Source organism: Oncorhynchus masou, chromosome 29, assembly GCF_036934945.1.
Source record: "Oncorhynchus masou masou isolate Uvic2021 chromosome 29, UVic_Omas_1.1, whole genome shotgun sequence".
Lineage (NCBI taxonomy): Eukaryota > Metazoa > Chordata > Actinopteri > Salmoniformes > Salmonidae > Oncorhynchus > Oncorhynchus masou.
In genome coordinates, this window is record NC_088240.1 from 66,065,332 (window position 1) to 66,079,415 (window position 14,084).

At 42.6% G+C, this 14,084-nt stretch overlaps 1 protein-coding gene across 2 annotated transcripts; it reads right to left on the bottom strand.

The window, feature by feature from the left end:
* Window positions 1–12,040, bottom strand: LOC135520326 (tetratricopeptide repeat protein 24-like). Of its 2 annotated transcripts, XM_064945785.1 has the most exons (13): window positions 11,869–12,040; window positions 11,197–11,451; window positions 10,538–10,831; window positions 7,939–8,140; window positions 7,624–7,830; window positions 4,769–4,897; window positions 4,404–4,525; window positions 4,177–4,269; window positions 3,789–3,867; window positions 3,483–3,666; window positions 1,754–1,836; window positions 1,431–1,479; window positions 1–1,343 (listed from the first exon to the last, which is right to left on the bottom strand). In XM_064945785.1, exons 2-13 carry the CDS (start codon window positions 11,404–11,406, stop codon window positions 1,232–1,234), a joined length of 1,764 nt encoding a protein of 587 aa, XP_064801857.1. In that variant the 5' UTR covers window positions 11,407–11,451; window positions 11,869–12,040; the 3' UTR covers window positions 1–1,231. The 2 variants fall into 2 exon arrangements, with proteins under 2 accessions (XP_064801857.1, XP_064801858.1); XM_064945786.1 differs by lacking the exons at window positions 1–1,343; window positions 1,431–1,479 and having other exon boundaries at window positions 1,783–1,836; window positions 3,559–3,666.
* Between the last annotated feature and the right edge of the window lie 2,044 nt (window positions 12,041–14,084).

Consider the following 14,084-nt stretch of genomic DNA (forward strand, 5'->3'; position numbering starts at 1 on the left):
TTAAATACTTCAAAAACAGATTACATTTATTTCAAATTGTACAACCATGATTCAAGAGAAGAGCAGAGATTTAAGTTAGCATGCTCAAAGAAATAATACACAATATGACAATCTTAGAATATTGACTACCAAGATACCTTGAAATAAGGCAACAGTAAACATGTCATCCCCCACAAATGACTAACGTATGTACAGTTGATTACTATAGCCCCCTTCCCAATAAGTGTAATTTTGTCAATGCCAGATCTCTATGGCATGCCTAATCATTCACCCAAATTTCATCAAAATTGTGCCAGTGGTGTCTGAGATATCGTGTGGCTTAGCTCATATCCCTAAACATGTGTGCCAAATTTCATCACTAAGTCAAACAGATCAACGCCCGTTATAGCGCCACCGCAAGGTCGATATGAATGTTCTTGCATATGTTGAGTCTTGACAGTGTTTGCAACATGTGTACCAAATTCTGTTACAATATTAATATCCTTGGCTGATTTATATGCAGTTGTGCCAGACCACACCCACGTGAATGTTTATTGGTCAATAGCGGCCATGTTGTTGTAGCTACCAGTCAAATATTACACTGAGAGATCGTTTTCCATAAATGCTACATATCAAGTTTCGTGCAGATCGGTCATTCGGTAACAGAAGAGTAGTGTTAACTGTTTTTCACACAATTCAAAATGGCGGAAAATTCATCATGGCAGAACTTATGGGTCCCGAGACAAACTTGTTCCTTGTGAAGACAGGGATCGATCTACTAAATTTCATGACTTAAGGTCAAACGGGGTGAGGGGCGTGACCTTTCAAAGTTTGCATTTTCAATCTCGTTACAGAGCCACCATCTGGCCAATCAGTGTAATTTTCTATGGCAAGACGCATCATTCACCCAAGTTTAGTCAAAACCGGGCCAGTGCTGTCTGAGATATCGCTTGTGACTAACACGCAAACCTACTAACGGACGGAAACAGATCCAAAGTGCCTTCCCCGATTTCATTGTGGGGGACAATGACCAGCCTACACACAGGGATTGTTTGGAAGACAAATGCAATGACAAGGCAACACTTGTACGTGCAGGAGATGAGACAGACAATATTATAGAGTAGCACTTACTTACATGTGCATTAGTATTTTATATACCAATTTGCAAAGAGCAGATTTTACCCATAGAAATACACTCAGTCATTCCTATGAATACTTTCAATTAACCAACCACATTAGCCTGGACTTGCATCTACATGACCGTGCAGATTTGGGACTTCCGTTTCTTTAACAGGGGTATGGTCTCTTCATTATCTGACGCAGCAGTGGGTGAAACTTCGGAGCTCTCGGACAATGGAGTCTCACTATAACACATGATACGTGTTCAGTCAGTATCAATGATTACTCAAACTGAAGCCGATCACTGGAAATAACTCACAAACATTATGTACCTGTTAGTCTGTGTTGTCATCGGTTTAATGCGCTCATATAAATTCTCGCCTACAGAGGGATTATAACAAACAGTAAAAATTGGTTGAACAAAGCTTTTGATAACACAGCCATTACTTTTTTGTAACAACATGTGCAGAATGTGGATGAAAAACCCCCAATAGTGTTATTTTAACATGCTAGTGGTCCTCTGTCCAAATAAGGACTACTTAGCCCACACACTAGTTATAGCTAGTAGCTAGCTACTTCCCCAATGGGAGATTTGGAAAAAAGTTAATGTTGTGCACCCGTTTCTCAGGTTAAGATTGAGGGGAGTGGTTCTTACTCTGCTGGGCGAGTACAGGGTGGTTTGATGGGTCCTGGTTCTGGTAATGGGGGTCGGGATGCTCAAAATGATTATTCAGGTTCCTGGAGGTGAGAGGAAGAGGCACGCTCAAACATCATAATCTCAATAATAACTTTTCAATAATAATTTAAATGACAAGCAGCAGTGTAACATTGGCCACACACACAGCAATGCCAAGTTAAAGGCATCTTAGAGATATGGTTTCTCTGGGACTGAGAGAATAACAAACATAGTGCAGCTATGCAGAAATGAGTGTGTTTACAGGGGGATGGTAGTGAATCATCAGTGGAAGCCAAGGTCATCCCCATGCACATGAATTATGTATGGGGTTTTGTTTTCTCTGCTGGTGCTCTTATGATATATCTGTGGCTGACTAATGACTCTCCATTTCCCCATGATTCTATTCTTCTCTGCAGAGCAGACACTCCCAGAGCTCATTTTCTTCAGTGTAATTTAAGAAAACCCAATAGGTGTTTATACCTTAACGACATTCTGCAAAAATAAACAATTTAAGAGGCTGGAGTCTGGTGGCACGAAATGAAAACGTGTTTGATTTTCCAGTGTGCTAATCACAACAAGTAAAATTACCCTGGGTTTATTTATGGGTTGTCTGGATGGGTGTTATTGGGCTATACACGTGTGTATAATGGTGCAGCTATGTACACTATTACAGGGTCTAAATGGCCAGAAACAAATAACTTTCTTCTGAAACTCGTCAATCTATTCTTGTTCTGAGAAATGAAGGCTATTCCATGTGAGAAATTGCCAAGAAACTGAAGATCTAGTACAACGCTGTGTACTACTCCCTTCACAGAACAGCGCAAACTGTCTCTAACCAGAATAGAAAGAGGAGTGGGAGTCCCTGGTGCACGACTGAGCAAGAGGACAAGTACATTAGAGTGTCTAGTTTGAGAAACAGACGCCTCACAAGTCCTCAACTGACAGCTTCATTAAATAGTACCCACAAAACACCAGTCTCAACGTTAACAGTGAAGAGGCAACTCCGGAATGCTGGCCTTCTAGGCAGAGTTCCCCTGTCCAGTGTCTGTGTTCTTTTGCCCATCTTAATCTTTTCTTTTTATTGGACAGTCTGAGATCTTCAGTTTCTTGACAATTTCTCGCATGGAATCGCCTTCATTTCTCAAAACAAGAATAGACTGACGAGTTTCGGTAGAAAGTTTTGTTTCTAGCCATTTTGAGCCTGTAATCGAACCAACAAATGCTGATGCTCCAGATACTCAACTAGTCTAAAGAAGGCCAGTTTGATTGCTTCTTTAATCAGAACAGTTTTCAACTGTGCTAACATAATTGCAAAATGGTTTTCTAATGATCAATTAGCCTTTTAAAATTATAAACTTGGATTAGCTAACACAACGTGCCATTGGAACACAGGAGTGATGGTTGCTGATAATGGGCCTCTGTACGCCTATGTAGATATTCCATTAAAAAAAAATCAGCCGTTTCCAGCTACAATAGTCATTTACAACATTAACAATGTCTACACTGTATTTCTGATCAATTTGATGTTATTTTAATAGACAAATTTTTTTTGCTTTTCTTTCAAAAACAAGGACATTTCTAAGTGACCCAAACCTTTGAACAGTAGTGTATGTGTGCTAATATTTACAGTAAATTAGTGATAATGTGCACTGTGTGAGCCTGTATGATGATGTTTACATTGTGTGTGTGTTTGTGTTAAATGCCCTGCCTGTTTGCCCCTGGCAGCACAGTCCGATAGCCCGGCTGCTCAGTGAGAGATCCTGTCACCGGTGACTGGGAGTCACCTGCTTCTCCCATGGTCACTGTGTGTGCCTGTTCTCCATCTGGCACCGGGGCTTCCTCCTCCTTCCCCGGCTCTCCGGTGCATACCTCTGCTGAGCCAGCTCCACACACTATGGAACAACAGCCCAGTCAGTACACAGGAAATAAAACTGTACAAGTTCTACAAGAGAGTTGAAAGTGGCTTAAAATGGAACCATTTTTCACAGTCAACATTTAAACTGAAGGTCCTCACCTTGGGGCTCAGTCTTTGCCCTATGGCCATTCAGAACAGCTTTTCTATTTTGAGTGTGTAGACGAGGGCCGAGACATCTCTATGCAGAGTGTAGTAATGGTTTTCACGCATGCAGGCACATCACACACACACACACACACACACACACACACACACACACACACACACACACACACACACACACACACACACACACACACACACACGTTCACACACACACACACACACTAGATTATCGTTCCCATGAACAGACCAGAAGATGGTTGATATATTACCTGGTTATAGTGTTGATATATTAACTAGATACTGGCTGATAGATAACCAAATCAGTTTGTTTTCCCGCAACTGAGTATGATGGTCAGGAGTGTGGTGTCCAGACAGCACCTACCTGGGGTTTTCCAGGGGTGATCAGTGACAGCCTGTGTTGCAGGGCCTCGCTCAGCTTGTTGACCAGACGCTCCTGGACCGAGCTGGACGAGTCCTGGAAATGAAGACGGCGGTTAACCAACGTTATACGGTCTGATAAGGTCTGAGCAACCACATATAACTGAAAAAATATATTCTATTGAGGATCGATTGTATGGGTTGGTGTATTTGTAGTAGTGACCTCTTTACCTTGCACTTTGACAGTAAACCCAGAGCTTGTTTGTAGTAGAGGGTGGCTCTCTCCAGGTCTCTCAACTTAAAACGAGCTTCCCCTAAACACTCACAAGTCTGCCATTGGCCCTTATAGTCATCTAGAGATTTTTTTTATATATATATATAAGAGATAGAAAAGGAGGAAGAAGAAAGATACATATAAAGAGACATTGAGAAAGTTGAGTAAACAAGGGAGAAAGAGAGAGACTTTAAGTGTCAAAAGGGGTCAATGGACGTAAAGAGTCATTAATAGTCTGTTCAAACATTTAGAACACACTTCAACATGAAAAATGTGCTTATTATTATTCTTATAAAGAATGAAGTTGGACTTGATTTTGTACCAGTGTCTTTGAAGGCCTGCAAGGCGTGGAGGTAGTTCTCTGCTGCCTCCTCATGCTCCCCCAGCTGACTGAGAGCAAAGGCCAAGTTACTGAAGCAGCGGCCTTGAGCACGACGACTGCCCAAAGACCCTGACAGACACACAGAATGAGGGGGAAAGAGAAGGGGGAGAAGTATCAGAGAGAGATCATTTTTTCCCACTTAAAAAAATAATAAGTAGCTATGGCTGATTTCAAGGTTTTACTGCTAACCTACAAAGCATTACATGGGCTTGCTCCTACCTATCTCTCTGATTTGGTCCTGGCGTACATACCTACACGTACGCTACGGTCACAAGACGCAGGCCTCCTAATTGTCCCTAGAATTTCTAAGCAAACAGCTGGAGGCAGGGCTTTCTCCTATAGTGCTCCATTTTTATGGAACGGTCTGCCTACTCATGTCAGAGACTCAAACTCGGTCTCAACCTTTAAGTCTTTACTGAAGACTCATCTCTTCAGTGGGTCATATGATTGAGTGTAGTCTGGCCCAGGAGTGGGAAGGTGAACGGAAAGGCTCTGGAGCAACGAACCGCACTTGCTGTCTCTACCTGACCGGTTCCCCTCTTTTCACTGGGATTCTCTGCCTCTAACCCTATTACAGGGGCTGAGTCACTGGCTTACTGGGGCTCTCTCATGCCGTCCCTGGAAGGGGTGCGTCACCTGAGTGGGTTGATTCACTGATGTGGTCATCCTGTCTGGGTTGGCGCCCCCCCTTGGGTTGTGCCGTGGCGGAGATCTTTGTGGGCTATACTCAGCCTTGTCTCAGGATGGTAGGTTGGTGGTTGAAGATATCCCTCTAGTGGTGTGGGGGCTGTGCCTTGGCAAAGTGGGTGGGGTTATATCCTTCCTGTTTGGCCCTGTCCGGGGGTGTCCTCGGATGGGGCCACAGTGTCTCCTGACCCCTCCTGTCTCAGCCTCCAGTATTTATGCTGCAGTAGTTTATGTGTCGGAGGGCTAGGGTCAGTTTGTTATATCTGGAGTACTTCTCCTGTCCTATTCAGTGTCCTGTGTGAATTTAAGTGTGCTTTCTCTAACTAATTCTCTCTTTCTTTCTCTCTCTCTGAGGACCTGAGCCCTAGGACCATGCCCCAGGACTACCTGACATGATGACTCCTTGCTGTCCCCAGTCCACCTGGCCGTGCTGCTGCTCCAGTTTCAACTGTTCTGCCTTATTATTCGACCATGCTGGTCATTTATGAACATTTGAACATCTTGGCCATGTTCTGTTATAATCTCCACCCGACACAACCAGAAGAGGACTGGCCACCCCACATAGCCTGGTTCCTCTCTAGGTTTCTTCCTAGGTTTTGGCCTTTCTAGGGAGTTTTTCCTAGCCACCGTGCTTCTACACCTGCATTGCTTGCTGTTTGGGGTTTTAGGCTGGGTTTCTGTACAGCACTTTGAGATATCAGCTGATGTACGAAGGGCTATATAAAATAAATTAGATTGATTAATGTCATGCTCACATCCCCAACAGCAAAAAATGACATGCACATACGCACAAGAAATAACAGTGTGTGAGTCACTCAGTGGTGCTGTGGTAAGCACTCTAAGTACCCATGGGATTGCCTCAGTGGAATCTCAGCCCACACACCCCTGCACGCACACACACACATTTTTCTCTGTTGCTAATGTGAGAGCTGCTCACAGAGACAGATTAGAGGCATGGAGAGCACTGGACACACAGACAGACCAAGGTACTGTAAAGGATTAATCAGGGTAATGTAAAGTCACCCCATTCTGTACAAATGTGCACAACCGCGACATTCAAACGAGGCTGCAAAGAAAAGTAATGGGACTGTAGCGACTGTGTTGACTTCAAAATCTGGGGTGTGAACTACGTTTCTATTCAAGCGTTGATCGACATGATAATGGCTCTATAGTACTGGAGAAAAAAACGGACCCTCCGTTACATCGTGACGTGTCATGCCTTAACATTTACAGCACGCATAAAGCAACTGTTTCTGACTTACAATCTCTCTCCACCAGGTGTAGCACTTCTCTCATCGTTTAAAAACAAGAAATGGACAGTGACAGGGGTAAGGGGGGATACCTAGTAATTTTTTGCATCATCACTGCAAGCGATCATGACTTTCAAAAGCCGCTGTTTACTTCTGAAGATCACTTTAGCACCGCCCTAAAAACCCGATTCAAATTCGACACAAACCTTCAAATAGGTATGTAATGACACATTATATAAACTATTTATAGTGTTTTATTTACATTTTAGCGGCGATAAGTTGGACAGATCGAGTGAATAAAAGCTGTTTCCCCACACGACGTCTCTCCTTCTCACTATCACACATTAGTTTCAATTCCCCACCCGCCATTTTTAAAAAGACCTGACGGAGCTCATTGCCTTCTTGAATCATGCAGAAACGGGCAGCGTGGAGGTCCTGTCATGGATGTTGTTGGAAAGTGGAGAAATTGTGCTTTACAGTGGTATTGACATTACAGCTGATCTGGAAGTATCACATTTTTGGGGCGCTAAAATAAGGTCAATTGTACGGACCAAGGCGATGTACAAAAGTGAGTGAGTTTACGTTATAATGAAATGTTTGAGGAATGGTCTGCCCCGCTGCCTAAACAATTACTCCTACACGCCTCAGGTAACATGTTCCTCACACACACGATCCTCTGTGGCTCAGTTGGTAGAGTGCTTGCACCACTCATATGAAAAAATATGCACGCAGAGTACTTTGGAGAAAAGCGCATGCTAAATGGCATATCATTATTACATGCAGTACATAACAGCACTGAACTGTGCAGAAAATACAGTATAGCTAAACTCTCCAGCGTAATTGACATAATAAGCTCACCATGCAGGTTGGCTGCCTGGCGGTGGTAGTCCAGGGCCTGCCGGTACTGCCTCAGTGTGTTGTGAACAGCTCCCAGGTTCTGTAGGACCATGGCCAGCCTGCTGGGCCTGGTGCTGGCCAGTGGCAGGGCCCGCTCATAGCACTCGGCTGCCTCCTGGAACAACTTCAGCTGGGAGAAACTCAGGCCCAGGTCATTGTACACCTTACCTGAAAGACAGAGGGATAAAGTCACAAAACTGTGACCAAATTGTTGACTGACAATGCTGTTACTCATTTGTTTTTTCCTCAATTCAGTTACTCTGACAGTTTATCTACCGAGCAACTCTGGGTCTTTGATGTTGTTGCTCAGCTCGAGGCAATCAGTGAGCACGGTGATGATATCATCCGTTTTGAAGTCATCTGACTGGAGCATGTGACTCCCTGCCTCTTTGTAGGCCATGGTGGCTGAGTCCAGCCAGCCAGCCATCCTGTAGCTCTCTCCAGCCCTCTGGAAGCTCTGAGCTGCCTGGGTCCAGTCCTGCAAACACACATCTTGAATCAGAACCAGCTCTATGTAGGACAGTCAGTGAGCAGTCAGTATATAGACCTGGCTGCTACACATCTCAAATGAGTCAGTTAGACATTGCAGAAGCTCTTAAAAATTAGGGATGTGCATCTTTCCCTTCCAAGACAATTCGATACATATCTAGATACATGGGCTAGAATACAATACAGGATCGATACGTTTTAGTTTGAAACGATCCGTGTGATTCGGTTTGATTAGAGGAACGAATCGATGCGAGTTCGATGCAATGCAACATTTGTTGCATAAACACATTCCTTTTCCATTCCAAATTAAAATGTGCTGCTGATGGAGCTCATGAGCTGGGCTTCTCTGAGCTGACCTCTGTGTGTGTGTGTGTGTGTGTGTGTGTGTGTGTGTGTGTGTGTGTGTGTGTGTGTGTGTGTGTGTGTGTGTGTAAATTATGTACTGTATATGTCTATATTGCACCTGTCTATGTTGCACCTGAGCTGAGCCATAAGGGAAACTGGGCATCTACCCCGCAAAAGTGATTGCTGTCCTCATTATGAAATTATCTACTTTACCATGTATATCTAAAAATGACCGCATACTCATTGTTTCAAGCAAAACTACAAAAAAACTATTGCTGATGGTGTACCTGAACAATCAAAATAAAATCCAATGTAAGCCCTGATCAGCATGTAAAGCCAGATGAGAGCTGTGTGACCCGCAGTAGCTTAGGCTACTTTATTCTGGTAAAACACCATTTTCAAAAGCCCATTTGATAACAAGCTAGCAAATTACATTGGTTGTCACTCAACTGATAAAGCCTAATATTGCACAAGACATTTTCAAACATCTGAATGCTGAAGGTGAAGTGCAGATGTGCCAGATCAGGAATAGTCATGCCTCACGTTAGTCAGCGAGCGAAGCTGCTCGCAGTTTGACTACCGATTTTGCTTAGGGTTGTTCAGCATGCAAAATGACTTGTCGATCAATGACTGGCAACACAATTGTATGCTTAGTTTGTCACTGAAGTAGAGGACGCAATTGTCACAGAAGATGAGAGGCATTTTCGGAAGGTAGAAAGAAAGTAATTTGAGCAAAAAAAAAAAAAATTGTGAACAGGTGATTTGCAACATTTGAATTGATTTTTGGACAGATGCATGCTACATTTGAATCGGTTTGTGGTCCTGCTGACCGATGCACTCAGATCTTAAACATTTGAACCAGGGACTGATGCATACAGGTGAATCTTTACATCCCTATTATAAATGCTAATAATGATACTAATTTATTGATAAAATCCACACACTGCCTATGGCAGTTCTCTAAATAATTTCATCGTGGCTTGACTGACACACCGACTGAGGGTGTCCCAATGAGAAACGGACCATAATGACAGCAACTGGCCCTTCATCAGTGGCAGCTGGTGATCAGAAAAGATGAGGGAGGTGGGCAGGTTCACTAATAATTTTTTGGGGTGTATTGTATTGATTAAACGAATTGCAAAGCATGATTTCTGAGCACCTAATACATTAGAAGGAAGATAGCTCATATGAATCAATCAACTGACAATCAATTAATGGAGAAGTTGTATATTTATAACCAAATATAGGTATCGCTCAAGTTGCACAAAAGGAAATATAATGTTGCGGATAAAGTTTGGAATGACACAATTTCATATGTAAAACATCTAAAGCCCTACATCACTATACTGAGAGCTTTGTCATTTCTAAAATGACATAGTGTTGTTGTTTTTGGAGCCTTTGTTCATGTTTTTTCAGGGCCCCTATACTATACAACCAGGATGAGGAAATGATTTGCTGTTTGTTTCTAAAAAATAAAAATAAATCAAAAAGATCTCTGGACCCTTCTATAAGAAACTATTTCCATAAAAAGCAACTATTTCCATTTGTTTGTAAAAAATAAATAAAACTTATTTAACAATCATTCAACTATCGCAATTTACTCCAGCATTTTTTGAGTACTTGAGCATTTCTTTTAGCAGAGAAGCTTGTTTTCTTCCTACTGTGGTATAGTCCTTACGTAACATTCAATTTTCAGTCTCGAGTATTCTAGGCCTCATGCATAAGCATCTTATTTTCTTTGCAGAAGATATGGGTGGTCTTCTAAATTCTGACTCAGCACAATCTTAATGTGCATGAAAGCAAATCTCCTGGTGGTAATCCCTCATTATAAAAAAGCAGAGTTTGGTCTTTTCTCTGAATATATTGGATTGGTGTTAAATCTCTTTAGGAGAGTATCACACCTACATTTTGGAATGGCTTAAGGTGAGGAATATAAGTACAGTTTACTGCCGTTTTACAGTTCCCCTCTAATGAGATTTTTGGTAGGGAAATCTGATCCTTGAGCTGAACCATAAACAACATACACCTGGAGCTGACTGACCTTTAAGAGCAGGTGACAGTGGGACATTTTCATACAGGAGTCCCCCTCACTGGCTCCGTCCCCCTGGGAGCGGTACAGCTGGGCTGCCTGGAGGTAGTAACCAGCCGCCTGGCCGCGGTTCCCCAGGATCTCATGGGCTACGGCCAGGTTGAACTGGAGGTCTGCTACCCGCTCCCCCTTCTCTCCTGGCTGGGCCCGCTTCAGGAAGTCCAGCCCCTTCAGGGCTTTACCCGCCTCCACGTAGGCAGCTCCCAGGTTAAAGGCACATGCCTGCTGGACCCTGGTCTCCTTTAACTGTGGGTGATAGAGTATGGTAAGACAGGCAACATAAACATTATAAAAGCTAACATAAGTACCAGTAAACATTATGCAGCATATTTGACTTTCTTCCATACAGTATGTCTAAATATTGTGGTTGTCAGATGTATGTTGTTGTGAAAACCAATTACCATTTGGGGGACAATAAAGATTGTGTAAACACTGTAATCCATTTGGACTTGGAACCAGACAAGTTTTTGTTGCCTGGACATTTTCCAAACAATAAAATCATGTGCTCAGTTCTCCTTCTCACAGTTTTAGCAAGCCCTATATTATATGGGTGAGGTGCAGGACAAAATGTCTCAAAATGGACAACATGGAAGTAGCCTAAGTAATGTCACCTCTATGGAAGCTTTGAAGGCCTTTTTGAAACAGCGGAGGGCTTCTTCACAGTCCCCTTGCTTTAGGGCAATGTGGCCAGAGGCTGTGAGCTCCTCTATGTCCACCTGGACCTTCAGGACATCAGCCTCTTTGTCTTTGCTCTTTACACATTTGTCACTCTTTTTCTTCTTCTTCCTGCCCTCATGTGATGGGTAGCTATCAGATGCCATATTGATTTTGCCAGGGGGTGGCTACAGGATAGCATTATGAGGAGACTGATGGAAAGAAGAGAGCAAAAATAATGATGAAGTTCAGATTATAGTCACACTCACTCAGGTCATGACACTGACAGTACTGCCCTCCTTTGGTGACAATGAGTACTAGCTATGTGGCAAACCACATGAGGACTCCCTCAGTGCCTGCCCTCTTCAAATAAATGTTTAATTAAGTCTATTACGTGATCACTGAACATGCATTTCTTTTAGGCATATATAGCCAGAATCTCCGCATTCAAATAAACATTTTTGAGAAGTAGCATGGACCGATGTCTATCTTGTTTGCTAGCTAACTTGGCTACTTTCCTCTCATCTGGTGTGCACCGAAGTTGAAACCACATGATTAGTTAACGCATTAGCTTCTCGAGTCTTGGTAACATGGCTAACGTAGCTAGTTTAGTTAGCTATTTCACTCACATTTTCAAGATGAACAGCCATCCAAAACAGAGCAGTCGCAATTAGTTAGTTAGCTTGACAAATACATTGGTAAATTATCCGTACAGGCGTAACCCCTAGTTAGACTATAATCACACGTTTTAGCTGGCTTTTCTTGTTAGCTTGCTAGCTAGCCAATGTTAGGGAGTTACTGGTTTGTGGAGCCAGGGAAAACTATGAAGTAGCAGGTCTGTTGCTATGGCAATATTAAATAGGAAGTGAGGCGTAGTTGGCCATATAAATGATTTTAGGCACAATTAACTGAAGGAGACTGAAGCAGCAACGTAAATATCGTACTGCTAGTTATGACTATTTACAAGTGTGTGTATATATATATATATATTTCCAAATGTATGTATGTATGTATGTATGTATATATATATATATATATATATATATATATATACCCAAGTTAACCTTGACAAGTTAGCTAACGTTATATTAGGAGACATATATATATTTATATATTTAAAAATTAAAGAAAGGAAACATCTCCCAGAAAGTTATTTGTGGGCGGCAGGTAGCCTAGTGGTTAGAGCGTTGGGCTCGTAACTGAAATGTTGCTAGGCGGTCATTGTAAATGAGTGATGTGCCCGGTTCTTGTATGTCAACGTTGGGAGCCGGCTCGCATATCAGAAGAGCCGAATCTCTCTCAAAAAAAGATATGAATAATCAAAACATTTAAATTAATAGAATTAACTAATTCAAAGAATAATAACATACGCCTAAATGCTCAAGCGCGCACACACATTCGTTCTGGCTGTCTGCTCAGACTAACAGCCTCGCCTGTTGTTCCTGTCAATCAGACACGCAGTGTCAATCAAAGACGCGGAAGGGAGGGCCCACACTTTGCAGCTAAGGAGAGCAGCTGTGAAAACAACAGCTGGAAAATTAGGCAGAAGCACAGCATTTGGAAGCTTTTTAATAATGTAGACAACGTTAGATAGAGCACAGTGTAGAATTTGCCAAAACAAAACCTCATATAAAGCCAGTTGAGAGTGGCCAGAGAATGGCAAGTAGATGGAAAAGTGGTCTGTCTAACATAACCAAAGCCATGAAAATGTTAAATGGAACCTATCATCCATGTCTTGCCCACACAATCAACCTGATAGTAAGAGATGCTCTGGAGGTGATGAAGCCCACTGAACAAAGTGAAAGCAGCTGTGGAATACTTCCACAGGAGCACAGTGGGTGCTGAAAAGCTAAAGCATACACAACGCCAGATGGGGATGCCTGAGCTGAGGCCTGAGCTGAGGCCTGAGCTGAGGCCTGAGCTGAGGCCTAAACAAGACTGCACTACAAGGTGGAATTCAACATTTTATATGTTGAAGTGGTTTCTTGAGTCAAACCGGGTTCAGGTGGCTGTAAGTTAAGCGACCTTGCAACCTAATTGACCAAAGTTTGTTAGATAGTAAAATAGTAAACTGTTGTTTTGTATGGTTTAGGTGGGTGGCTAAGTTACCTGTGATCTATAGTTAACGTTAGCGAATGATCTAACCTTAACGTTAAAGGCTTACTGTAACGTTATAGCTAGTTAACTTGCAAGTCTCCTAATATAACGTTAGCTAACTTGTCAAGGTTAACTTGGGTCAAGTTCATGTCAACTCAGGTATTTAGTTAGGTTAGACATCTAGATGGTACGTTGTATAAAGTTATATGATTTTTGACATGTTGTTATAGATGAGCGGTTGACAGCTGAGGAGATGGATGAACAACGCATCCAGAAGGTTGCCTATCAATACCTGTGCCGTTTATTTTCAGTTGGTTTCGGACAATAATTGACTTGTACTTCAGACTGTATCACTTCACCCTATCATGGATAGCTAACTCGCTTTTGAAGTGAATTGGCCAATTCTCTTTCTACAGGAAATTGCAAAAGCAACTATCTCTGTCATTAAGTCTGATTGCTCTTCATGTTTCAACACATCACATGCAATACTTGGAAAAATCTTGCATTAATATTCGCTAGTAAGTTAACATTAGTATGTTTTCTCTTTACAGGTGGATGGAAGCTTGTCTCCATGAGGAGCTGCCTGCCCCGACTGAGCAGGAGGAGGGGCTGAGGAACGGGGTGCTGCTGGCCAAGCTAGGCCACTGTTTCACCCCCAAGATAGTCCCCCTCAAAAAGATCTATGACCTGGACCAGGAACGCTTCAAGGTCTGCTCTATTATTCACAGCCCTATGGTTTTACTGAAAT

Bases quoted from the DNA above. Each gene is read 5' to 3' on its own strand.
- LOC135520326 (XM_064945785.1), bottom strand. From the start codon at position 11,406: ATGGCATCTGATAGCTACCCATCACATGAGGGCAGGAAGAAGAAGAAA. The intron at 10,832-11,196 runs GTGACATTACTT...TATCACCCACAG, and splicing joins CCTTCAAAGCTTCCATAGAG to TTAAAGGAGACCAGGGTCCA. The intron at 7,831-7,938 runs GTAGATAAACTG...TCTGTCTTTCAG, and splicing joins CAAAGACCCAGAGTTGCTCG to GTAAGGTGTACAATGACCTG.